Source organism: Eucyclogobius newberryi, unplaced genomic scaffold (genome assembly GCF_026437365.1).
Source record: "Eucyclogobius newberryi isolate DKJ021-1_F unplaced genomic scaffold, fEucNew1.0.hap1 SCAF_22, whole genome shotgun sequence".
NCBI classification, from domain to species: Eukaryota; Metazoa; Chordata; class Actinopteri; order Gobiiformes; family Gobiidae; genus Eucyclogobius; species Eucyclogobius newberryi.
In genome coordinates, this window is record NW_027315857.1 from 1,755,627 (window position 1) to 1,782,633 (window position 27,007).

The 27,007-nt window shown below is 48.8% G+C and overlaps 1 protein-coding gene across 2 annotated transcripts in view; it reads left to right on the forward strand.

The window, feature by feature from the left end:
- nlgn2a (neuroligin 2a) overlaps window positions 1-26,405 on the forward strand; it is a 256,908-nt gene extending 230,503 nt beyond the window's left edge. For both annotated transcript variants that reach the window (XM_072459098.1, XM_072459099.1), the window contains 5 exons: window positions 5,864-6,049; window positions 17,159-17,424; window positions 19,744-19,897; window positions 21,122-21,488; window positions 24,661-26,405. In XM_072459098.1, coding sequence (XP_072315199.1) covers window positions 5,864-6,049; window positions 17,159-17,424; window positions 19,744-19,897; window positions 21,122-21,488; window positions 24,661-25,498 — 1,811 coding nt within the window. In that variant the 3' untranslated portion in view covers window positions 25,499-26,405. The remainder of the gene's footprint in view (window positions 1-5,863; window positions 6,050-17,158; window positions 17,425-19,743; window positions 19,898-21,121; window positions 21,489-24,660) is intronic.
- The last annotated feature ends 602 nt before the right edge of the window (window positions 26,406-27,007 follow it).

The window sequence follows — 27,007 nt, forward strand, 5'->3', positions numbered from 1 at the left end:
TCCTCCAGAGTCAACATGCACTTTTGTGTCTCCATGTGTGCGCCAAACATATCAATAACACGCTTTATAAAGGATTTGATCATTCATTTAATAAGAAAGAGTAGAAGTTATGATTGTTGACTGTATTTTGGAGCGAGTTATGTCTTAATAATCATATTATTCTGATAATAGTATTTGATGTATGATCTCAAATGTGTGAAGTCAACATTGTTTCATGTTTTAATAAATCACTGCGAGAACACGGTTTTATTTTTACGATTTTATTTAACCTTGTGACAGCCTCGAGTTGTCCCAGTCGGGCCGGGCCCCGCCCTGAACTCTGTGAGACTGTCCCGGGGCCCGAGGGAGAGTTAGTTTTGTAGTAAATGAGGTTAATTTTGCAGTTTAAGTTCAAGTATGAGTATTGTTGGGTGTAGGGCCTTAGAACTTGGTGTGTTTTTGGTTGGGTGTAGAGTTTTGCTCGGTGTAACTACAGGTCTTTGCAGAGTGTTGTCTCGGTGTAACTACAGGTCTTTGCAGAGTTTTGCTCGGTGTAACTACAGGTCTTTGCAGAGTGTTGTCTCGGTGTAACTACAGGTCTTTGCGGAGTGTTGTCTTTGTGTAACTACAGGTCTTTGCAGAGTGTTGTCTCGGTGTAACTACAGGTCTTTCCAGAGTGTTGTCTCGGTCTTTGCAGAGTGTTGTCTCGGTGTAACTACAGGTCTTTGCGGAGCGTTGTCTCGGTGTAACTACAGGTCTTTGCAGAGCGTTGTCTCGGTGTAACTACGGGCCTTTGCGGAGCGTTGTCTCGGTGTAACTACGGGTCTTTGCAGAGCGTTGTCTCGGTGTAACTACAGGTCTTTGCAGAGCGTTGTCTCGATGTAACTACAGGTCTTTCCAGAGTGTTGTCTCGGTCTTTGCAGAGTGTTGTCTCGGTGTAACTACAGGTCTTTGCGGAGCGTTGTCTCGGTGTAACTACAGGTCTTTGCAGAGCGTTGTCTCGGTGTAACTACGGGCCTTTGCGGAGCGTTGTCTCGATGTAACTACGGGTCTTTGCAGAGTGTTGTCTCGGTGTAACTACAGGTCTTTGCGGAGTGTTGTCTTTGTGTAACTACAGGTCTTTGCAGAGTGTTGTCTCGGTGTAACTACAGGTCTTTCCAGAGTGTTGTCTCGGTCTTTGCAGAGTGTTGTCTCGGTGTAACTACAGGTCTTTGCGGAGCGTTGTCTCGGTGTAACTACAGGTCTTTGCAGAGCGTTGTCTCGGTGTAACTACGGGCCTTTGCGGAGCGTTGTCTCGGTGTAACTACGGGTCTTTGCAGAGCGTTGTCTCGGTGTAACTACAGGTCTTTGCAGAGCGTTGTCTCGATGTAACTACAGGTCTTTCCAGAGTGTTGTCTCGGTCTTTGCAGAGTGTTGTCTCGGTGTAACTACAGGTCTTTGCGGAGCGTTGTCTCGGTGTAACTACAGGTCTTTGCAGAGCGTTGTCTCGGTGTAACTACGGGCCTTTGCGGAGCGTTGTCTCGATGTAACTACGGGTCTTTGCAGAGTGTTGTCTCGGTGTCAATATGTGTGTAGCTCCTAAACCCAGCAGTGCCATGTCTTTACAGGAACGCAAGGAAACAGCGAGATGCAGAACCAAAACTATTATTTAAATGCAATAAATAAAGCAGTAATAATGCGTATAACAAAAGAACAACAGAACAATTGCTGCAGAACGTGTATCTAAAGAGTTTTGGGATGTGAGTAAAAACAGCTAAACGTGTCTGCTCTCATAGGGCCGGAGGCGCCCAATCAAACAAAACAAATCACATCGAGTTCATGTGGATACAGTTGCTGGATTGGCCACACCCACCACTACATAGTTTTATTTAGACAAAATGCACATTTGCTTTGCTGGTCCGTCACCATAGGAACCCCCTGGACCGCACTGCTCCAGACGGCAGGACTGCTCTCTTCAACAGGGCAGGTTTCACCACGCGCGGGGCACCAACATTAAGATGCTGTCAAATTGTTTCCAAGGGCCAAAAAAACCCGCACAAAATGAAATGGCAGCAGGTGAATGCATGTATTTTAAATGCCGTATTTTGAGTTTAAACAGAACGTCACAAATTCGCAACATTAGGCATCAAGGGGTTAAGTGTTTAGGCTTAGTCGCAAAGACCCTCTGCACTGACACGCCCTAACACCTGACACACCCTAACACCTGACACACCCTGACACGCCCTAACACTTGACACACCCTAACACCTGACACACCCTGACACGCCCTAACACTTGACACACCCTAACACCTGACACACCCTGACACGCCCTAACACCTGACACACCCTAACACCTGACACACCCTGACACGCCCTAACACCTGACACACCCTAACACCTGACACACCCTGACACGCCCTAACCCCTGATACACCCTAACACCTGACACACCCTGACACGCCCTAACACCTGACACACCCTGACACACCCTAACACCTGACACACCCTGACACGCCCTAACACCTGACACGCCCCAACACCTGACACACCCTAACACCCTAACACCCTAACACCTGACACACCCTAACACCTGACACACCCTAACACCTGACTGTGAGTTTGTCATTGGTTCTGAGAAATGACTTAGGTGGTAGTACAGTGTGGCCAACTGCACCGTTGCCCGTAGTTAGAGCTAAACCAGCCCCTGCTCAGCCGGATGAAGAGCTGTGCCCGGAGTGTGAGCCCTAATGCACCTCCATCAGGAGAAGGAGGCTCATGGCCAAGAGCTGACGACTGTCGTACACATTTCTTTGGAAAAGTCCAGAGTGCTGCCCACGGCTGCTTCATCCACGATGTGCTGTTGGTGTGTAAGTGGGTGCCATGTGGCTGCCATGTGGGTGCCATGTGGCTGCCATGTGGGTGCCATGTGGCTGCCATGTGGCTGCCATGTGGGTGCCATGTGGCTGCCATGTGGCTGCCATGTGGGTGCCATGTGGGTGCCATGTGGCTGCCATGTGGGTGCCATGTGGCTGCCATGTGGCTGCCATGTGGGTGCCATGTGGCTGCCATGTGGCTGCCATGTGGGTGCCATGTGGCTGCCATGTGGGTGCCATGTGGCTGCCATGTGGGTGCCATGTGGCTGCCATGTGGCTGCCATGTGGGTGCCTTGTGGCTGCCATGTGGCTGCCATGTGGGTGCCATGTGGCTGCCATGTGGCTGCCATGTGGCTGCCATGTGGCTGCCATGTGGGTGGCATGTGGCTGCCATGTGGGTGGCATGTGGCTGCCATGTGGGTGGCATGTGGCTGCCATGTGGCTGCCATGTGGGTGGCATGTGGCTGCCATGTGGCTGCCGTGTGGCTGCCTTGTGGGTGCCATGTGGCTGCCATGTGGGTGCCATGTGGCTGCCATGTGGCTGCCATGTGGCTGCCATGTGGGTGCCATGTGGCTGCCATGTGGCTGCCATGTGGCTGCCATGTGGGTGGCATGTGGCTGCCATGTGGCTGCCATGTGGGTGGCATGTGGCTGCCATGTGGCTGCCGTGTGGCTGCCTTGTGGGTGCCCATGACCTAAAGAGGCGCTGCAGACAAGACTGCCTCCTGCCCCTTGTGTCCTGCTGCACCGTAAGGACAAAATCATGTGTGAGTAAAACAGAATACATGGCACATATATTCATTTTTCATTTTCATACAAATATGTTTTGAAACATTTTTATTTTTTATTAGACAGGAAAGTACAGAGTGAAATGGGGGATGAGAGAGGGAAGGACATTCAGTAAAGAGTCAGTAACCGAACCCATGACACCGCAACCGACTGACCCGCACACAGAGCACCGTGGACCAGGACTGACCCGCACACAGAGCACCGTGGACCAGGACTGACCCGCACACAGAGCACCGTGGACCAGGACTGACCCGCACACAGAGCACCGTGGACCAGGACTGACCCGCACACAGAGCACCGTGGACCAGGACTGACCCGCACACAGAGCACCGTGGACCAGGACTGACCCGCACACAGAGCACCGTGGACCAGGACTGACCCGCACACAGAGCACCGTGGACCAGGACTGACCCGCACACAGAGCACCGTGGACCAGGACTGACCCGCACACAGAGCACCGTGGACCAGGACTGACCCGCACACAGAGATGAAGTTACAGTGCATGTTGCTGCCATAGCAACTTAAGGTCTGCATATGGTCCATGTGTGGGCCTACAGGGGGCGGGCAGAGGGGGTGCTCAGGTGTGGGGCCCGAGGCATGGGAGGGCATCCTGTCCATGTGTGATACAACAGCAGTGAATGAAGCGACAACACATGAAATACCTTTGTGTTGTTTAAAATGGAGTGAGATGTTGTGTCTGTGCTGCCACTTTAAACCTGTGAACAAGTCTATAATAATGCTTATAGTTGGATATAGTTGAACGGTTTAGCAGAAGTATTCATATTAAGACCTCATGTGTTCTCTACAGTCTGCAGCCTTTGTTTCCACATAAGTACACACTTGAATCTTATACAACTTGTAATGTTTCATTCCACTGAATTCCACTGAATGATTCCAATATTCACTGTGAGAATTATCTGACCATGACATACTTTAGACCATGGGTCTGCAAACTACGGCCCGCGGGCCACATGTGGCCCGTTTGTCCCGGTCCGCCAAGTAACATTAAAAAATAATAAGAAGAAGAATTTTCTTTTTTCTTTTTTGCCCTTAGGCATCTGTCTGCACTTGCAACCTTTATAAAAATGTTGTGAAAGGAATTAAATAATAGATTAAAATAGCCTATATTTGACAGAAAAGTGATATTTTATTTTATATTTGATTTTTTAGATTTTTTTTTTTTTTCACACCAACGATCGTGGACTTGCCTGGATTGGAATATGGCCCCCGGAGGAAAATAATTGCCCCCCCTGCTTTAGACAGTCTGCACTTACTTCACTGCTGCTGTTCTTGTTCTTGCTGGTGCCACACTGATATTTCCCGGATAAGCTGTCTCTTCTGGTGGAAGTGAGCTAAGATGAGGCTTGTGTGATGCTATGAGCTGGAAAGTCTCAGGGTGCTAGTGTACAGTCTCAGGGTGCTAGTGTACAGTCTCAGGGTGCTAGTGTACAGTCTCAGGGTGCTAGTGTACAGTCTCAGGGTGCTAGTGTACAGTTTCAGGGTGCTAGTGTACAGTCTCAGGGTGCTAGTGTACAGTCTCAGGGTGCTAGTGTACAGTTTCAGGGTGCTAGTGTACAGTTTCAGGGTGCTAGTGTACAGTTTCAGGGTGCTAGTGTACAGTTTCAGGGTGCTAGTGTACAGTCTCAGGGTGCTAGTGTCCAGTCTCAGGGTGCTAGTGTACAGTTTCAGGGTGCTAGTGTACAGTTTCAGGGTGCTAGTGTACAGTTTCAGGGTGCTAGTGTACAGTTTCAGGGTGCTAGTGTACAATCTCAGGGTGCTAGTGTACAGTCTCAGGGTGCTGGATTTGGGCTGGAACCCTCCACGGTCAGGAGCTTTTTTGTCTTAACATCTGTAGTCTGTATCGGATCACTGGCAGGGCGTAGCTGTTTATTGGCCGGGACTTAGCCGTTTCCTTGTTACCTCGAGGTTGCCATTTGCCTGTGAGATTCCCCGGTAACTCAATGTCTGTCTTGTGTGAGGGTTGAAAACTTTTCTTTTGGTCAGGAAGTCCATGTCCATGTGGCAGAGCTGAAGTTGGCTGGATAATAGTCCTTAATGGCTTCTATGGGCAGCGTAATACGATGCGTTTACATTATAATACTGTGGATTGAGTCAAACAAACCTTAAAATGAGAGATGGTTGTTCATATTGGCAGACTGTAAGTTCTGTTATATATATATATATATATACATTACTTTACACCTTTTACATTCACGCTCTCGTCGTGTGTTCCTCTCACAGGTTTTCTCAGCACAGGAGACCAGTCGGCCAAAGGGAACTACGGGCTTCTGGACCAGATCCAGGCTCTACGCTGGCTCAATGAGAACATCGGGCACTTCGGAGGAGACCCAGAGAGGATCACCATCTTTGGGTCTGGAGCGGGAGCGTCCTGTGTCAACCTGCTCATCCTCTCTCACCACTCCGAAGGTACAACTTTAAACCACATGTTTATTGTTCATGGGAATTGTATTTGTTTGTCTCATTTAAGTAAATCCTGTTTCCTGACATCTTCTGTATGAACCAGACGCTCCTGCTCATGTCCGAGCTCTTCACAAGCTCAACTCTTTTAGCATCATGTCAATTCTTACTATAAATGAACCTTGAGAATTATATGCAACCCAAATGTACTCCTTACCCCATGTACTCCTGACTCCATGTACTCCTTACCCCATGTACTCCTTACCCCATGTACTCCTGACCCCATGTACTCCTTACCCCATGTACTCCTGACCCCATGTACTCCTGACCCCATGTACTCCTTACCCCATGTACTCCTGACCCCATGTACTCCTTACCCCATGTACTCCTGACCCCATGTACTCCTGACCCCATGTACTCCTGACCCCATGTACTCCTGACCCCATGTACTCCTTACCCCATGTACTCCTTACCTTATGTACTCCTGACCCCATGTACTCCTGACCCCATGTACTCCTGACCCCATGTACTCCTTACCCCATGTACTCCTGACCCCATGTACTCCTGACCCCATGTACTCCTTACCCCATGTACTCCTGACTCCATGTACTCCTGACCCCATGTACTCCTGACCCCATGTACTCCTGACCCCATGTACTCCTTACCCCATGTACTCCTGACCCCATGTACTCCTGACTCCATGTACTCCTGACCCCATGTACTCCTGACTCCATGTACTCCTTACCCCATGTACTCTTGACCCCATGTACTCTTGACCCCATGTACTCCTGACCCCATGTACTCCTGACTCCATGTACTCCTGACCCCATGTACTCCTGACTCCATGTACTCCTGACCCCATGTACTCCTGACCCCATGTACCCCTTACCCCATGTACTCCTGACTCCATGTACTCCTTACCCCATGTACTCCTTACCTTATGTACTCCTGACCCCATGTACTCCTGACTCCATGTACTCCTGACTCCATGTACTCCTGACTCCATGTACTCCTGACCCCATGTACTCCTGACCCCATGTACTCCTGACTCCATGTACTCCTGACCCCATGTACTCCTGACCCCATGTACTCCTGACTCCATGTACTCCTGACCCCATGTACTCCTTACCCCATGTACTCCTGACCCCATGTACTCCTTACCCCATGTACTCCTTACCCCATGTACTCCTGACCCGATGTACTCCTGACTCCATGTACTCCTGACCCCATGTACTCCTGACTCCATGTACTCCTGACCCCATGTACTCCTGACTCCATGTACTCCTGACCCCATGTACTCCTGACTCCATGTACTCTTGACCCCATGTACTCCTGACCCCATGTACTCCTGACTCCATGTACTCCTTACCCCATGTACTCCTGACCCCATGTACTCCTGACTCCATGTACTCTTGACCCCATGTACTCCTGACTCCATGTACTCCTGACCCCATGTACTCCTGACCCCATGTACTCCTTACCCCATGTACTCCTGACCCCATGTACTCCTGACCCCATGTACTCCTGACTCCATGTACTCCTGACCCCATGTACTCCTGACCCCATGTACTCCTGACCCCATGTACTCTTGACCCCATGTACTCCTGACCCCATGTACTCTTGACCCCATGTACTCCTGACCCCATGTACTCGCCTCTTTTCTTTCCTCCCCCTCTCCTCTTCTTTCCTCCTCCTCTCCTCTTCTGAGGGAGCTGAGGGAGCTGAAGGAGCTGAAGGAGCTGAAGGAGCTGAAGGAGCTGAAGGAGAGAGGGAGCTGAAGGAGCTGAAGGAGAGAGGGAGCTGAAGGAGCTGAAGGAGCTGAAGGAGCTGAAGGAGAGCGGGAGCTGAAGGAGAGAGGGAGCTGAAGGAGCTGAAGGAGAGAGGGAGCTGAAGGAGAGAGGGAGCTGAAGGAGAGAGGGAGCCGAAGGAGCTGAGGGAGCTGAAGGAGTTGAAGGAGCTGAAGGAGAGAGGGAGCTGAAGGAGCTGAAGGAGAGAGGGAGCTGAAGGAGCTGAAGGAGAGAGGGAGCTGAAGGAGCTGAAGGAGAGAGGGAGCTGAAGGAGCTGAAGGAGCTGAGGGAGCTGAAGGAGCTGAAGGAGAGAGGGAGCTGAAGGAGCTGAAGGAGAGAGGGAGCTGAAGGAGCTGAAGGAGAGAGGGAGCTGAAGGAGCTAAAGGAGAGAGGGAGCTGAAGGAGCTGAAAGAGAGAGGGAGCTGAAGGAGCTGAAGGAGAGAGGAAGCTGAAGGAAAGAAGGAGCTGAAGGAGAGAGGGAGCTGAGGGAGCTGAAGGAGAGAGGGAGCTGAAGGAGCTGAGGGAGAGAGGGAGCTGAAGGAGCTGAAGGAGCTGAAGGGAGCTGAAGGAGAGAGGGAGCTGAAGGAGAGAGGGAGCTGAAGGAGCTGAGGGAGAGAGGGAGCTGAAGGAGCTGAAGGAGCTGAAGGAGCTGAAGGAGAGAGGGAGCTGAAGGAGCTGAAGGAGAGAGGGAGCTGAAGGAGAGAGGGAGCTGAAGGAGCTGAAGGAGCTGAAGGAGAGAGGGAGCTGAAGGAGCTGAAAGAGAGAGGGAGCTGAAGGAGCTGAAGGAGAGAGGGAGCTGAAGGAGAGAGGGAGCCGAAGGAGCTGAGGGAGCTGAAGGAGAGAGGGAGCTGAAGGAGCTGAGGGAGCTGAAGGAGTTGAAGGAGCTGAAGGAGAGAGGGAGCTGAAGGAGAGAGGGAGCCGAAGGAGCTGAGGGAGCTGAAGGAGTTGAAGGAGCTGAAGGAGAGAGGGAGCTGAAGGAGCTGAAGGAGAGAGGGAGCTGAAGGATAGAGGGAGCTGAAGGAGCTGAAGGAGAGAGGGAGCTGAAGGAGCTGAAGGAGAGAGGGAGCTGAAGGAGAGAGGGAGCTGAAGGAGAGAGGGAGCCGAAGGAGCTGAGGGAGCTAAAGGAGAGAGGGAGCTGAAGGAGAGAGGGAGCTGAAGGAGCTGAAGGAGCTGAAGGAGAGCGGGAGCTGAAGGAGAGAGGGAGCTGAAGGAGCTGAAGGAGAGAGGGAGCTGAAGGAGAGAGGGAGCTGAAGGAGAGAGGGAGCCGAAGGAGCTGAGGGAGCTGAAGGAGTTGAAGGAGCTGAAGGAGAGAGGGAGCTGAAGGAGCTGAAGGAGAGAGGGAGCTGAAGGAGCTGAAGGAGAGAGGGAGCTGAAGGAGCTGAAGGAGAGAGGGAGCTGAAGGAGCTGAAGGAGAGAGGGAGCTGAAGGAGCTGAAGGAGAGAGGGAGCTGAAGGAGCTAAAGGAGAGAGGGAGCTGAAGGAGCTGAAAGAGAGAGGGAGCTGAAGGAGCTGAAGGAGAGAGGAAGCTGAAGGAAAGAAGGAGCTGAAGGAGAGAGGGAGCTGAGGGAGCTGAAGGAGAGAGGGAGCTGAAGGAGCTGAGGGAGAGAGGGAGCTGAAGGAGCTGAAGGAGCTGAAGGGAGCTGAAGGAGAGAGGGAGCTGAAGGAGAGAGGGAGCTGAAGGAGCTGAGGGAGAGAGGGAGCTGAAGGAGCTGAAGGAGCTGAAGGAGCTGAAGGAGCTGAAGGAGAGAGGGAGCTGAAGGAGCTGAAGGAGAGAGGGAGCTGAAGGAGAGAGGGAGCTGAAGGAGCTGAAGGAGCTGAAGGAGCTGAAGGAGAGAGGGAGCTGAAGGAGCTGAAGGAGAGAGGGAGCTGAAGGAGCTGAAAGAGAGAGGGAGCTGAAGGAGCTGAAGGAGAGAGGGAGCTGAAGGAGAGAGGGAGCCGAAGGAGCTGAGGGAGCTGAAGGAGAGAGGGAGCTGAAGGAGCTGAGGGAGCTGAAGGAGTTGAAGGAGCTGAAGGAGAGAGGGAGCTGAAGGAGAGAGGGAGCCGAAGGAGCTGAGGGAGCTGAAGGAGTTGAAGGAGCTGAAGGAGAGAGGGAGCTGAAGGAGCTGAAGGAGAGAGGGAGCTGAAGGATAGAGGGAGCTGAAGGAGCTGAAGGAGAGAGGGAGCTGAAGGAGCTGAAGGAGAGAGGGAGCTGAAGGAGCTGAAGGAGAGAGGGAGCTGAAGGAGAGAGGGAGCTGAAGGAGAGAGGGAGCCGAAGGAGCTGAGGGAGCTGAAGGAGAGAGGGAGCTGAAGGAGCTGAGGGAGCTGAAGGAGAGAGGGAGCTGAAGGAGCTGAAGGAGCTGAAGGAGAGAGGGCGCTGAAGGAGCTGAAGGAGCTGAGGGAGCTGAAGGAGCTGAAGGAGAGAGGGAGCTGAAGGAGCTGAAGGAGAGAGGGAGCTGAAGGAGCTGAAGGAGAGAGGGAGCTGAAGGAGCTGAAGGAGAGAGGAAGCTGAAGGAAAGAAGGAGCTGAAGGAGAGAGGGAGCTGAGGGAGCTGAAGGAGAGAGGGAGCTGAAGGAGCTGAGGGAGAGAGGGAGCTGAAGGAGCTGAAGGGAGCTGAAGGAGAGAGGGAGCTGAAGGAGAGAGGGAGCTGTGGTGCCGATGGTTCCTGTACAGGTCTTATACTTAGAGTAATGTGGTGCCGGGGGTTCCTGTACAGGTCTTATACTGAGAGTAATGTGGTGCCGGGGGTTCCTGTACAGGTCTTATACTGACAGTAATGTGGTGCCGGGGGTTCCTGTACAGGTCTTATACTGAGAGTCATGTGGTGCCGGAGGTTCCTGTACAGGTCTTATACTGAGAGTAATGTGGTGCCGGGGGTTCCTGTACAGGTCTTATACTGAGAGTAATGTGGTGCCGGGGGTTCCTGTACAGGTCTTATACTGAGAGTCATGTGGTGCCGGAGGTTCCTGTACAGGTCTTATACTGAGAGAAATGAGGTGCCGGAGGTTCCTGTATAGGCCTGATACTGAGAGTCATGTGGTGCCGGGGGTTCCTGTACAGGTCTTATACTGAGAGTAATGTGGTGCCGGGGGTTCCTGTACAGGTCTTATACTGAGAGTCATGTGGTGCCGGAGGTTCCTGTACAGGTCTTATACTGAGAGTCATGTGGTGCCGGGGGTTCCTGTACAGGTCTTATACTGAGAGTCATGTGGTGCCGGAGGTTCCTGTACAGGTCTTATACTGAGAGTCATGTGGTGCCGGGGGTTCCTGTACAGGTCTTATACTGAGAGTCATGTGGTGCCAGCGGTTCCTGTACAGGTCTTATACTGAGAGTCATGTGGTGCCTGAGGTTCCTGTACAGGTCTTATACTGAGAGTAATGTGGTGCTGGGGGTTCCTGTACAGGTCTTATACTGAGAGTCATGTGGTGCCGGGGGTTCCTGTACAGGTCTTATACTGAGAGTCATGTGGTGCCGGAGGTTCCTGTACAGGTCTTATACTGAGAGTCATGTGGTGCCGGAGGTTCCTGTACAGGTCTTATACTGAGAGTCATGTGGTGCCGGAGGTTCCTGTACAGGTCTTATACTGAGAGTCATGTGGTGCCGGAGGTTCCTGTACAGGTCTTATACTGAGAGTCATGTGGTGCCGGGGGTTCCTGTACAGGTCTTACTGCAGATGACAGACGCTTGAGTCTGACGGAGGAAGTTAAGAATCCATGGGTGAAATCTGTGCTTACAACATGGAAGGAGCTGATCAAAACAAACAAACTAAAACTATGTTACAGTCTTAAAGTGATCTCTTTATGACCAAAGCTTTAGGACCAAATAGAACTGACCTGAGGTTTTTCACCAGATGTAAAAGAAAATCACATGAAAAGCTTTGATATACAAATCCTTTGACTTGGACAAACAGGACTTTTATATGTTTTTATATCTATACATTGTGTGTACATAGTAAGACTATTTTTATTTTCATCCTAATGTAGATTTAAATTGTTTGTTTTATCATTGTTTTATGTTGCACCAAAGTAAGTTCCTATGTTTGTGAGTTCTGTTCATTGACAATAAACTTCTGATTCTGATTCACAAATAAGGAATAATTATAACCAAGAAATGAAACAAAGTCATGACCATTATAACTCTCTGACTGAAGTTTGTATCAAGGGGAAAAATATCTGTATTAAAAAAATGCATTTCTAATTGATTAAATATGTAAAATACAAATGGGAAAGAGAAGCTCACCTTGTTCTGGTGAGAAGTGGGAAATGTGTGAACATCCCAGGAGACAGACCGTTGGAGAGGATGTGGCAGCAGGAGACAGACTGTTGGAGAGGATGTGGCAGCAGGAGGCAGACTGTTGGAGAGGATGTGGCAGCAGGAGACAGACTGTTGGAGATGGTGTGGCAGCAGGAGGCAGACTTTTGGAGAGGATGTGGCAGCAGGAGACAGACTGTTGGAGAGGATGTGGCAGCAGGAGACAGACTGTTGGAGAGGATGTGGCAGCAGGAGGCAAACTGTTGGAGAGGGTGTGGCAGCAGGAGGCAGACTGTTGGAGAGGATATGGCAGCAGGAGGCAAACTGTTGGAGAGGATGTGGCAGCAGGAGACAGACTGTTGGAGAGGATGTGGCAGCAGGAGACAGACTGTTGGAGAGGATGTGGCAGCAGGAGGCAAACTGTTGGAGAGGGTGTGGCAGCAGGAGGCAGACTGTTGGAGAGGATATGGCAGCAGGAGGCAAACTGTTGGAGAGGATGTGGCAGCAGGAGACAGACTGTTGGAGAGGATGTGGCAGCAGGAGACAGACTGTTGGAGATGGTGTGGCAGCAGGAGGCAGACTTTTGGAGAGGATGTGGCAGCAGGAGACAGACTGTTGGAGAGGATGTGGCAGCAGGAGACAGACTGTTGGAGAGGATGTGGCAGCAGGAGACAGACTGTTGGAGAGGATGTGGCAGCAGGAGGCAGACTGTTGGAGAGGATGTGGCAGCAGGAGGCAGACTGTTGGAGATGGTGTGGCAGCAGGAGGCAGACTGTTGGAGAGGATGTGGCAGCAGGAGACAGACTGTTGGAGAAGATGTGGCAGCAGGAGGCAGACTGTTGGAGAGGATGTGGCAGCAGGAGACAGACTGTCGGAGAGGATGTGGCAGCAGGAGACAGACTGTTGGAGAGGATGTGGCAGCAGGAGACAGACCGTTGGAGAGGATGTGGCAGCAGGAGACAGACTGTTGGAGAGGATGTGGCAGCAAGAGGCAGACTGTTGGAGAGGATGTGGCAGCAGGAGACAGACTGTTGGAGAGGATGTGGCAGCAGGAGGCAGACTGTTGGAGAGGATGTGGCAGCAGGAGGCAAACTGTTGGAGAGGATGTGGCAGCAGGAGACAGACTGTTGGAGAGGATGTGGCAGCAGGAGAGAGACTGTTGGAGAGGATGTGGCAGCAGGAGACAGACTGTTGGAGAGGATGTGGCAGCAGGAGGCAGACATTTGGAGAGGATGTGGCAGCAGGAGGCAGACTGTTGGAGAGGGTGTGGCAGCAGGAGGCAGACTGTTGGAGAGGATGTGGCAGCAGGAGGCAGACTGTTGGAGAGGGTGTGGCAGCAGGAGGCAGACTGTTGGAGAGGATGTGGCAGCAGGAGGCAGACTGTTGGAGAGGATGTGGCAGCAGGAGGCAGACTGTTAGAGAGGATGTGGCAGCAGGAGACAGACTGTTGGAGAGGATGTGGCAGCAGGAGGCAGACTGTTGGAGAGGATGTGGCAGCAGGAGACAGACTGTTGGAGAGGGTGTGGCAGCAGGAGGCAAACTGTTGGAGAGGATGTGGCAGCAGGAGGCAGACTGTTGGAGAGGATGTGGCAGCAAGAGACAGACTGTTGGAGAGGATGTGGCAGCAGGAGACAGACTGTTGGAGAGGATGTGGCAGCAGGAGACAGACTGTTGGAGAGGATGTGGCAGCAGGAGACAGACTGTTGGAGAGGATGTGGCAGCAGGAGACAGACTGTTGGAGAGGATGTGGCAGCAGGAGACAGACTGTTGGAGAGGATGTGGCAGCAGGAGACAGACTGTTGGAGAGGATGTGGCGGCAGGAGACAGACTGTTGGAGAGGATTTGGCAGCAGGAGGCAGACTGTTGGAGAGGATGTGGCAGCAGGAGACAGACTGTTGGAGAGGATGTGGCAGCAGGAGACAGACTGTTGGAGAGGATGTGGCGGCAGGAGACAGACTGTTGGAGAGGATTTGGCAGCAGGAGGCAGACTGTTGGAGAGGATGTGGCAGCAGGAGACAGACTGTTGGAGAGGGTGTGGCAGCAGGAGGCAAACTGTTGGAGAGGATGTTGCAGCAGGAGGCAGACTGTTGGAGAGGATGTGGCAGCAAGAGACAGACTGTTGGAGAGGATGTGGCAGCAGGAGACAGACTGTTGGAGAGGATGTGGCAGCAGGAGACAGACTGTTGGAGAGGATGTGGCAGCAGGAGACAGACTGTTGGAGAGGATGTGGCAGCAGGAGACAGACTGTTGGAGAGGATGTGGCAGCAGGAGACAGACTGTTGGAGAGGATGTGGCAGCAGGAGGCAGACTGTTGGAGAGGATGTGGCAGCAAGAGACAGACTGTTGGAGAGGATTTGGCAGCAGGAGAGAGACTGTTGGAGAGGATGTGGCAGCAGGAGACAGACTGTTGGAGAGGATGTGGCAGCAGGAGGCAGACTGTTGGAGAGGATGTGGCAGCAGGAGACAGACTGTTGGAGAGGATGTGGCAGCAGGAGAGAGACTGTTGGAGAGGATGTGGCAGCAGGAGACAGACTGTTGGAGAGGATGTGGCAGCAGGAGACAGACTGTTGGAGAGGATGTGGCAGCAGGAGGCAGACTGTTGGAGAGGGTGTGGCAGCAGGAGACAGACTGTTGGAGAGGATGTGGCAGCAGGAGGCAGACTGTTGGAGAGGATGTGGCAGCAGGAGACAGACTGTTGGAGAGGATGTGGCAGCAGGAGGCAGACTGTTGGAGAGGGTGTGGCAGCAGGAGACAGACTGTTGGAGAGGATGTGGCAGCAGGAGGCAGACTGTTGTAGAGGATGTGGCAGCAGGAGACAGACTGTTGGAGAGGATGTGGCAGCAGGAGACATACTGTTGGAGAGGATGTGGCAGCAAGAGACAGACTGTTGGAGAGGATGTGGCAGCAGGAGGCAGACTGTTGGAGAGGGTGTGGCAGCAGGAGGCAGACTGTTGGAGAGGATGTGGCAGCAGGAGACAGACTGAGGATGTGGCAGCAGGAGGCAGACTGTTGGAGAGGGTGTGGCAGCAGGAGACAGACTGTTGGAGAGGATGTGGCAGCAGGAGGCAGACTGTTGGAGAGGGTGTGGCAGCAGGAGACAGACTGTTGGAGAGGATGTGGCAGCAGGAGACAGACTGTTGGAGAGGATGTGGCAGCAGGAGGCAGACTGTTGGAGAGGGTGTGGCAGCAGGAGGCAGACTGTTGGAGAGGATGTGGCAGCAGGAGGCAGACTGTTGGAGAGGGTGTGGCAGCAGGAGGCAGACTGTTGGAGAGGGTGTGGCAGTAGGAGGCAGACTGTTGGAGAGGGTGTGGCAGTAGGAGGCAGACCACTGTCAGGTGTTTTGGGACTGTCCTGTCGCTCAGAATATCGGACTGCAAAGCACTGCAGGCTGTTATTGACATTTCCATCCCATTTTAGAACTGTGAATTTGGGCCTACAAAGTCCTGCCATGGACACAATTAACAGATACTTTTAGAGCGTACTTTTGGAGGCAGGAAAAAGGCCATCACAGAGAAATGGATGACACAAACCTCACCATCAATCAAGGACTGCTGGACAGATTTGGGGAAAAAAGACAATCAAACTTAATTTGGAAATGGACAAGTTTGACCATCTAAGTGGGACTTTTATTTTCAATGAAATGTGCTGTGATTTTGTCTTTATTGATGCTGTTTACTTGTGGTTTTATTTTGAGTTTCCCTCTGGTCGTTCTGTTCATGTTTTATCTTCTATGTTTATTCTCAGAAAAGAAAAGAAAAGTTATGTGTAGAAAGACATTGCAATGTTTATTAAAAAAACATGCTTTGTAGGAAAACTTTTTGCTTGTAATGAATACTTTGAATTACAGACATTTATGCTTTGACTTCTTTGCATGTGTAAATTACTTATAATAACTTTATCCCTAGAGCAAGATCATCTAGTTTCTTTCTAGATCACCAGTCATATTTTAAATGTATGACCAGTTTTTAACATTTAACAATGGTAATAATAGATTACATGTCTTTAACTAAGGCCCGAAGTCACTGGGAGAGGCTCCAGTCACCCGCCTAAGGCCCAAAGTCACTGGGAGAGGCTCCAGTCCCCCGCGACCCCAAAAGGGAACAAGCGGGAGACAATGTATGATGTATTTGTCATTAACCCTCTGTTCTCCTGTCACTCACAGTTCTGCTCCTGTCCATTGTCATGTCTCTGTCATCACCATAACCATCTTCACGGCTCCACCCTTCATCTAACATGACACCCCCCCTGCTCTCAGCCTCAGGTAAGAGCCCCCCGGGGAGAATCCTGCCGGCAACGCCAAAAACACAGAGTAAAGGTGACAGCACACGGGAGGATGGCCGAGACTGACAGGGCTCACAGGAGAAATGTTCAAAGTGATATGATCAGAAGGGCATGAACATGTGCCCAGTTTCAATGAACTATAAATGAAACATGAATACATTCATTCATTCATTCAGAAGAAGAAGAAGAAGAAGAAGAAGAAGAAGAAGAAGAAGAAGAATGATATAAATGGGTTGGACACAATTGTGTGAGAGTCGAATTCAAGGAAGGACCTGAAATATAAATTAGAGTATTGTTTTTTGCATTTTGATGAAAACAATGAATTTGTCTTTCCCCCACAAACTAACATACATTTGTAATTGTTTTGGTGTTTTCATATTTGAAACATTAAATCTAAATGTTTGTCCCATAATTGTGTTAATAAACAAAATTAAATTCTGTCACCTGGACATAGTTTTACAAGTGACGACATGTCACGTCTCATCCAAGTCACTGCCTTTTATCAAGTTGTTTACAGTAAACAACATGGTGTGTAGTTAGCTCCGCCCTTCATATAAGGCAGCGACTTCCTCTAAGAAGAACTGAAGAAGCTTCTGTGAAGCCAAACGTCTTCACTCTTAAATCTTGTGTTCAGTTGAACTATGGACGAGGCTTTACACAGACACGTCCAATGTGTTTGTGGCAGTAGCACTCTTGTCTCACAGTTAGAAGGTCTCCTGAGGAAGACAGGGCCTTGTTGCAGGGAGTTGGGCTGTTATCTTCTACCTACCGTAACTGCTTGCCAAATAAACTCTTAAGAAAGACCTGTCCCTTGTGTTTCAGGCCTGTTCCACCGCGCCATAGCGCAGAGCGGGACGGCCATCTCCAGCTGGTCCGTGAACTACCAACCTCTGAAGTACACCAAGATCTTAGCGCGGAAGGTGGGCTGCACGTACACGGAGACGGCCGACCTGGTGGACTGTCTGAGGAGGAAGAACTTCAGGGAGCTGGTGGACCAGGACATCCAGCCCGCGCGCTACCACATCGCCTTTGGGCCGGTGGTGGACGGAGACGTGGTGCCCGACGACCCCGAGATACTCATGCAGCAGGTCCACATCTGCTTTTTTCAATGTTTTATTCAAAGAATAGAAGTATACAATTGTGATTAACAATTTGACAGACATATTGAAGTATTCTGTTTGCAATTCCATCTGTCATTTGTGCTTTAACCATAGGATTCAGTTGAAAGTGCATCTTTTAATCATGCACAGACTGACATTTGAGAAAAGACGCATTCATCAAGTAATGCAAGAGTTTTAGAAGATGTTTGTAAAGTCTAAACTACAGAGTTAGCAGCTTTTATACAAAAGAAGACAATAATGTGTTATTTGCAGAGGAAATCATGTTAATGCACCATTCAAATTGAGACTTTGATTCGACTGCAGCCATAATGTACTGTAAATTAGGTCTCATAATCTAAATAATTTATGCTTTATAATAGAATACATTCATCTGACAACATGCAGATGTTACGACTAAGGCCATGTCTCTATAAGTCATCTTAAACACAGTATATATATATATATATATGTATATATATATATATATATATATATATATATATATATATATATATATATATATATATATATATATATATATATATATATATATATATATATATATATGTATATATGTTGGTTCTGTGGTGGCGGTGTCGTTCACACACGCCTGTGGTAGTTACAATGTGAACATGATCCAGCCTAATTCAAGCCAACTCAGCGGCGTGTTGTAAGTTATCAAACATGACATTGGGAAATGGAACATGAGCTGACCCACAATCCCTTGCAATTGAAGACTGCCCTCCAGTGTCCAAAGTGAAAATGACATTAGCATTATAACTCCAGCCTACACTTAATGTGATCACAGCAGTTTGTGCAAACCATAATGTGAGCCAACAAACATTAGGAGATATACATTTGTGTATTAACTCTGGACTCAAAGCTTTTTCAAATGGCTTCGTCGCTCTGGCCCCAACTGTTTAATGATGTGTCTCCAAACTTTAGCTCTGACTATTTGGTCTTTAAAGTCTGAACCAAACATGGAAGTGATCAGTCTGTTGTGAACTCATTATGAAAGCAGCTTTACTCTAGGGATGTGCTATATGGATCTTTGTCTTTAAGCTGATGTTCCAGTTCAGCACTTGGACAGTTCCCATTTGCCAAATTCCTGTGTTGTTTAATCTGCGTCTCTATTAATGATGAATGTCTGTTCCACGGTCGCCCTTCGACACAACCGCTGCCGGGATTTTGGGCATTACAAAAATAAATTTGAAATTTGAAGTAAAGTTAAAACTTGAGACAATGATTCTTAATAATCTATGAAATCTTTGTGTATTTTGCATATTTTGCACGGCTGAAACTGTCCACAGAAAACAGACTGAGATAAACAGTCTGCTTAAGTCTACATTATACATCTGCTTTAGCTCTTTTCTGCTGCTGTTACATCATTTGGTTTGTCTGTGTTTGTTTTGCCGTGTCATTCTGTTTATTTCCTGTTTAGAACCAGTTATTCATTTGACTCTTTTGTTCTAACTGGAAAATGATTTTAAATTCATTTTAAAACGATCACATATCGTTAGCAGTGAGTGGCACATGAGACAATGGTGAGTAATGACTTCTGTAAAAGCTCGTGTCAAATGTGAAAGAGCTGCCATAGTCTAAGAACAAATATAAAAGTTTATAACTTTAACATAAAGAGTTTGTTTCTGACATGTAAAGGAAATATAGTGCTGCATTTCTCTCTGAGCCAGACTTTGGGTCACTCACAGTTGAACTCTCCGTAAAATAACGTGTGTAATAAATGGTGTGGGTTTTTCTTTAAGTAACAACAAAAAATAACACAAATGAACATAACAATATAATCACAGCAAAACTAAAATAAAACATATACCCTCCACCTCATTCACACATTCACACATCATAAACTCCACCAAAAACTAACACAAACTCAAACACTGATACAGCAAAAGGAGAAACTAAATTATAATAATAATAAAAAATGAATGGTGTGTTGTGTTGAAGTGTCCTTTATCTCCCTCTGCTCTTAGCAAACAAGCTAGCTTAACCCTGAGCAACAACAGAAGCTCCTCAGAAGTATCTGCTCAGCCGCTCGGGTGGAACGTCCTTCCCAAGCTTCTTTACTAATGTTTTAGCATAAACATTAGCATACATATTAGCATACACATTAGCATAAACATTAGCATAAACATTAGCATATGAAAAGCCACTCAAACATGTTCTAAAAAATACATCATCTTTATTTAAGAAGATTTTAATCAGAACGTTCAAATATTTGAGAAATGATTTAAAGTAAATGGGTCAAAGAGATCGCCGTAGACTCATGCCATTCTCTCTGTCCACCACCAGGGGGAGTTCTTGAACTATGACATGCTGATTGGAGTGAATCAGGGGGAGGGGCTCAAGTTTGTGGACGACAGTGAAGACAACGATGGCATTTCTGCTGCAGCCTTCGACTACACCATCTCCAACTTTGTGGACAACCTCTATGGATATCCAGAAGGTACAGGACAATCCTTTCAGCGTCATGGCAACGTTCAAACGTCTCCAACTCTTATCTCTTCAAAATGACTGTAAGAAATGATGTTTTCTGATGCAAATGAAGGAGCACGATGTTAAACACAGCCCCTGTATCGTACTCAAGTATAAGACTTAGACACAGCGAGTGACTAAAGGCTAAAGCTGTTCACAAAGGACAAATCTTAAAGTCACGTATAAAATGCCAAAAGAATCTCCACATGGGATCCTGCTCACGGTATTGTCCCCAAAGACCCCAAAGGTCAGGAGGGACCAGTGGAATTATGGTGGACAACTCTTTTCACTTTAATGTGCTGTTTACTCATGACTCTAACAGCGAGAGGCTGCAACATGTGGCACACGTCTGGGGCCGCGCGCGAGGGTCTGGGGCCGCGCGCGAGGGTCTGGGGCCGCGCGCGAGGGTCTCTACATGTGACCACACATCAGTCGTGACCTTTAAAATACTCGGAAAGCTCATATTTGGAGAATGGACTGAAGTCAACATTAGGTTTGAATTTGAAGAACATAAATGTCAGTTTGTTTTCTTTTCTAACTTCAAATTTGTATTTGAGTTGCACAAAAAGCTCTTTTTGGATAAGATGTTCCACTCCACTCTGGATTGGGGGTGGGACGATGAGCAGTATTCAGGTGTACCTGGTACTAAAGTACCTGGTACTAAAGTACCACAATATCAATACAGCCAGAAGAGGCTTTGACAGAGCAAATGTATTCGACTGTATTTGTGCTAAAAGTACTCTCAGCCTTCAGTCTTTGGTCATATCGTGCCAGAAATAAGGTCTGAATGGAACAGTCTTAAACCTACAGAGACTGTTTAATGTTTATTTATATATATATATATATATATATATATATATATATATATATATATATATTATATATATATATATATATATATATATATATATATATATATATATATATATATATATATATATAGTATTATAAGTATTAATACAGACGTTCTGTAGTTTTAACTCTGTGGCATACGTCATATTGTGGTTCTCACACTGTGGTAGTGTCAAACCGTCTCGTCCTTTTAAAGTTTGTTCAGTTTATGAAATGATTTAAGACAAATACAAATATTACAGTTAAAATACACGTGTGAATGACTTTACTACTACAACAGTGGAAAATAACAGAGGATCCAGACAAACATGTTTTTACTTCTTTTTGATCAAACTAATTACAGGCAAAGACATCCTTCGAGAGACCATAAAGTTCATGTACACCGACTGGGCGGACCGGGACAACGGGGACATGCGCCGCAAGACTCTGCTGGCACTGTTCACCGATCACCAGTGGGTGGCGCCGGCGGTGGCCACAGCCAAACTACACGCCGAGTTCCAGTCTCCGGTTTACTTCTACACCTTCTACCACCACTGCCAGACGGAGACGCGGCCGGAGTGGGCGGACGCGGCGCACGGGGACGAGATCCCGTACGTGTTCGGGGTCCCCATGATCGGGGCCACGGACCTGTTCCCCTGCAACTTCTCCAAGAACGACGTGATGCTGAGCGCCGTGGTCATGACCTACTGGACCAACTTCGCCAAGACTGGGTGAGATACAGCTCTGCACACTCTCCTGTCCAGTGTCCTCAGTGTCCTCAGTGTCCTCAGTGTCCTCAGTGTCCTCAGCATCCTCAGCGTCCTCAGCGTTCTCAGTGTCCTCTGTGTCCTCAGCATCCTCAGTGTCCTCAGCATCCTCAGTGTCCTTAGTGTTCTCAGTGTCCTCTGTGTCCTCAGCGTCCTCAGCGTCCTCAGCATCCTCAGCGTCCTTAGTGTTCTCAGTGTCCTCTGTGTCCTCAGCGTCCTCAGCGTCCTCTGCGTCCTCAGTGTCCTCAGCGTCCTCAGTGTCCTTAGTGTTCTCAGTGTCCTCTGTGGCCTCAGCGTCCTCAGTGTCCTCTGTGGCCTCAGCGTCCTCAGTGTCCTCAGCGTCCTCAGCGTCCTCAGCGTCCTCAGTGTCCTTAGTGTTCTCTGTGTCCTCTGTGTCCTCAGCGTCCTCAGCATCCTCAACGTCCTCAGTGTCCTCAGCGTTCTCAGTGTCCTCAGCGTCCTCAACGTCCTCAGCGTCCTTAGTGTTCTCAACGTCCTCAGCGTCCTTAGTGTCCTCAGCGTCCTTAGTGTCCTTAGTGTTCTCAACGTCCTCAACGTCCTCAGTGTCCTCAGCGTTCTCAGTGTCCTCAGCGTCCTCAACGTCCTCAGCGTCCTTAGTGTCCTCAGCGTCCTTAGTGTCCTTAGTGTTCTCAACGTCCTCAGCGTCCTTAGTGTCCTCAGCGTCCTTAGTGTCCTTAGTGTTCTCAACGTCCTCAACGTCCTCAGCGTCCTTAGTGTCCTCAGCGTCCTTAGTGTCCTCAGTGTTCTCAGTGTCCTCAGTGTCCTCAGCATCCTCAACGTCCTCAGCGTCCTCAGCGTCCTCAGTGTCCTTAGTATCCTCAGTGTTCTCAGTGTCCTCAGCGTTCTCAGTGTCCTCAGCGTCCTCAACGTCCTCAGCGTCCTTAGTGTCCTCAGCGTCCTTAGTGTCCTTAGTGTTCTCAACGTCCTCAGCGTCCTTAGTGTCCTCAGTGTCCTTAGTGTCCTTAGTGTTCTCAACGTCCTCAACGTCCTCAGCGTCCTTAGTGTCCTCAGCGTCCTTAGTGTCCTCAGTGTTCTCAGTGTCCTCAGTGTCCTCAGCATCCTCAACGTCCTCAGCGTCCTCAGCGTCCTCAGTGTCCTTAGTATCCTCAGTGTTCTCAGTGTCCTCAGTGTTCTCAGTGTCCTCCGTGTCCTCAGTGTCCTCAGTGTTGGTCTGCTCCAGCTCGCGTTCATTTGATTGACAGCTGGCGTGGTCACTGCATCCCTGGTTCTATAGGATGTGTCCCTGGTTGACTCTGTGGTGGTCATGAAATGTACATTCAGGAGGACAAATGGAACTCATGTGGAGCTGTAACTATACATATTATATTATATTATATTATATTATATTATATTATATTATATTCATGTGTCTAAAGTATCGTGACACCAGCGGTGAAGATTGTTGTGGTGCTGTTGCTGATGAGTCCTTCACTGGAGGCGGTGGAGGTGAATGTGGAGCAGCTGGAGCTGAATCCTTTGCTGGTGGTGGTGGAGCGGCTGCTGATGAATCCTTTGGTGGAGGCTGTGGTTGTGGTGCTTTTGATGTTGAAACATTGGCTCGGTCTCAGGCTGATGGAGCAGGAATTCTTCTCTCATTCCTCTCTTCTCTAACTATCTGCTCAGGACCCTGTCCAATGCCTCAGAGCGTGGAGCAGGTTCTGTCTGCACCCTCACTCCACCTCTGCACCCTCACTCCACCTCTGCACCCTCACTCTTCCTCTGCGCCCTCACTCCACCTCTGCACCCTCCCTCCACCTCTGCTCCCTCCCTCCACCTCTGCACCCTCACTCCACCTCTGCACCCTCACTCTTCCTCTGCGCCCTCACTCCACCTCTGCACCCTCCCTCCACCTCTGCTCCCTCCCTCCACCTCTGCACCCTCACTCCACCTCTGCTCCCTCCCTCCACCTCCGCACCCTCACTCCACCTCTGCATAGGTGGTGGCCCCTCTCGGTTCCAGAATAGATAGAAGTTCTCAATGTAGTGCAGTCCTCTAGGGGCACACTCTTTGGACAGTCATGTGTTCAGCTGAAGCAGCTAAACTTGTTTCTCTTCCTGTCGATGTTTAGAACAGTTCCACTTATGAATGTTTGATTTTCATTTCATCAGCACGTGGAATAACTTCAAGAAGTCTCTTTTCTAAACTTCAGTCTGTTCTCGCCGTATCTCCACTGCACCACGAGCACAATCAGCTGTTTCACTCAGAAGCAGTGACGTTATCTCAGAAACAGTGGCGCTGGGAAAATAATGATTTTTGTTTTTTTTCGTGCATCAGGACAGCCCACTCAGTGACCTTGGCGTTTGACACAGATCCCTCCTCTGTCTGCCCCTTGTGGCCACGTCATGTACTACATGTTTTCTTTATTAATTTACTTCAGTCTCTGAAAGTGGTAAAAATCTGTTTGTAAGCTGTATTTTAGGTGACTTTACGTTATTTGTATCGTTTAGTCTTTGCACTGAGTTTGTTTGGTCTTTCTGGTCTTAAGACATTTTTGGGAACGACACAGAGTCACTGCGGTTTAGATTGAAAGAAGATGTTTTTCTTGTAAAAAATGTGGACTTGGAAACACTGTGTTGTTCTCCTGCAGTGTCCCAGAGGACTGTCCCAGAGGACTGTCCCAGAGGAATTCAGGATTTGGAAATAAACACTTTTCCTCAAAGACAAACATAAGGACAGAGGCAGTATTGATATCGACTAATTCTGACTGATCCATGTCATTCCCAGTCTGTTCTCAGAGCATCACATTTCTCTTTTTTGTACAGTTGGATGACACAATCCTGCCACTGGTTATTTTATAAATATAGAATAGATTTTGTGTTTTGTGAGGATTTCATTTGTAATATTTTGAGCCTTTGGATTTTAACATCCAAATATTTGCTGCAGTAACTGTCCAGCCACTTCCTGTCATCTGACCAGTGTAATCCTCATGTGTCCATGAGTGACAGGATCTGGACAGTGTTATAAAAAGACGCTTCCACTTCAGAAAGTCATTTTCAATCTGCAGAACGTATTTCAAGAGTGAATAAAAGTCGTCAAAGTTATGCTATCTTATGACATGTGAAGTATGCTAGTATGCCAGTACTGAAGTAAAAGTATGTTTTTGCTTTCCCAACAGGGACCCCAACTTACCTGTCCCCCAAGACACCAAGTTCATTCACACAAAGCCCAACCGCTTCGAAGAGGTCATCTGGACCAAGTTCAACTCCAAGGACAAGCAGTATCTTCACATCGGCCTGAAACCTCGCGTCCGAGACAACTACCGCGCTAACAAAGTGGCCTTCTGGCTGGAGCTGGTTCCCCACCTCCACAGTCTGCACGAAGAGCTCTTCCCCACCACCACACGCTCCCCGTCGGGCCCTGGCTCTGGCCCGGGGACTCGTACTTGGTCCCGCACCCCCGGGCCTCGGACCACCCGCCACCCTTACCCCACCTTCCCTACCGACCCTGAACCCGAAGGATCCGACCGTCCGCACCAAGATCTGTTTCCCTTCGACACTCGGGACTACTCCACAGAACTTAGCGTCACTGTAGCCGTCGGCGCGTCCTTACTCTTCCTCAACATCCTCGCCTTCGCCGCGCTCTACTACAAACGGGACAAGCGCCACGAGATGCGACGCCACCGGTTGTCGCCGCAGAGGGGGGGTCCCACTAACGACCTGGCCCACAGCCAGGAAGAGGAGATCATGTCGCTGCAAATGAAGCACTCGGAGCACGACCCTCACCACGACTTGGAACCGCTCCGGCCCCACGACATCCTGCGCCCGTCCTGCCCGCCCGACTACACCCTGGCTCTACGGAGGGCACCTGACGATGTCCCGCTCATGACGCCCAATACGATAACCATGATCCCCAGCACCATCACCGGCATGCAGCCACTCCACGCTTTCAACACCTTCCCATCGACAGGGCACAACAACACCCTGCCGCACCCGCACTCCACCACTCGAGTATAGTAGAGCAACGTGGCGGCACGGTGTGCTCCAACCAAGAGCGGTTTACGTCTTGTGGACTCCTAGATCTCCTGTGTAAAGTACTGGCAAAGAACTGTGCGGCGCCACCTGCTGCACGGAGGTGGAGAGATGAACCAGCACTACTTAGGAGTGGAGTGATTTTGATCTACTTTTCTTGAAAGATCTTTAAGACTTCTTAAAAAGGGACATATTTGTCATTTCTGTCCTTGCTGTCTTTTAGCATTTGGTTCTTTTTATTAACATTGTACCAGTTCAGTAGGCTTATAGCTTATGATTATGATTATGATCTAGTTTATGTATTAATCAACAAATCAACCAATTTTTATATTTTCTTTTTTTCTACAGCCGTCTGGTACTTTCAGTTCATGTTGGATTTCAATGGAGCATAGACAAAACTACCTCTGGGGAAGTGAACAAGGAGGTCCGATTGCCCCAGTGAACTTTGTGTCATGGAGGAGGATTGTGGTGGCCGTGGGTGTTCGTGAAGCTTCCAAACCCACTCGCTCTGAGCTCCTCTTTTATCCCACCAGCATTCAGACGTTATGGTGCCACGTCTATGTTCTCATGGAGTGACAGGAAATGAAAAAAAGGGATATTTCAACATGCTGTGACGTCATGACTGCCACACTGGGCCATGATTGTGCTCGCGCTCTTTCCACTACCTTCTTTTGGTCTGTTTTTGTCAAGCATTTGTTGTTTCTGGGGGAAAAAAATAAAATTTAGATATAGATATAGAGAAATGATATTATATATAGTTCTATATAAAAGTGTACAAAGAAAGTATATATATGTTTGTTTTTATCTCAGTGGGGAACTATGCATGTGGTGGGGAAAGACATCGTCAGTCAATGCACGTTTTCACGACTTCATATTCTTAAGTTGAGCCTCACACGTCCTTTTAGACATTTGCAATATACAAACTCATGATTATGCAGTTATTTACAGCTGTAACTAAATCTGCTCTGCACAAGGAGATGTTTCAGCAGTGGCAAAGCTGAGAGATAAAGATGGCCCTCATTACGAGCACATGCATGCTTTTTAATCTCCATAACAGAGTGTGCACATGTGCATCAAACGGTACATTTCCACGGCATGCTATGGGCTGCACTGGGTCACTCTAGAGCTATTTTATTCCTCTTCTTTTTATGTCACAGACAACATGGGCAGACAAGCAGCTCATTTGTAAATGTAGCACGGCTCGGTATCTCCGCTTAGAGCGAGAGAAGCACAGAAAAGGCAAAACAGAACAGTTTAGACGAGCGGTTCTCAACATGTGGACACGTCATCCCAAAATCAAAGTTTATATTTCAGTCGCTAATCAATACAATTGAAAGGTGTATTTTAAAGGTGCTGTACCTGATTTGGATCATTTTAAACTCTGCAGCATCAGTTTGAAGTTGCTCAGAGTAGAAAAGCTATCAAAGATTAGCATGCTAACAGGCTATCAAAGATTAGCATGCTAACAGCGCTCTATAATAAGCTTTTGCAATA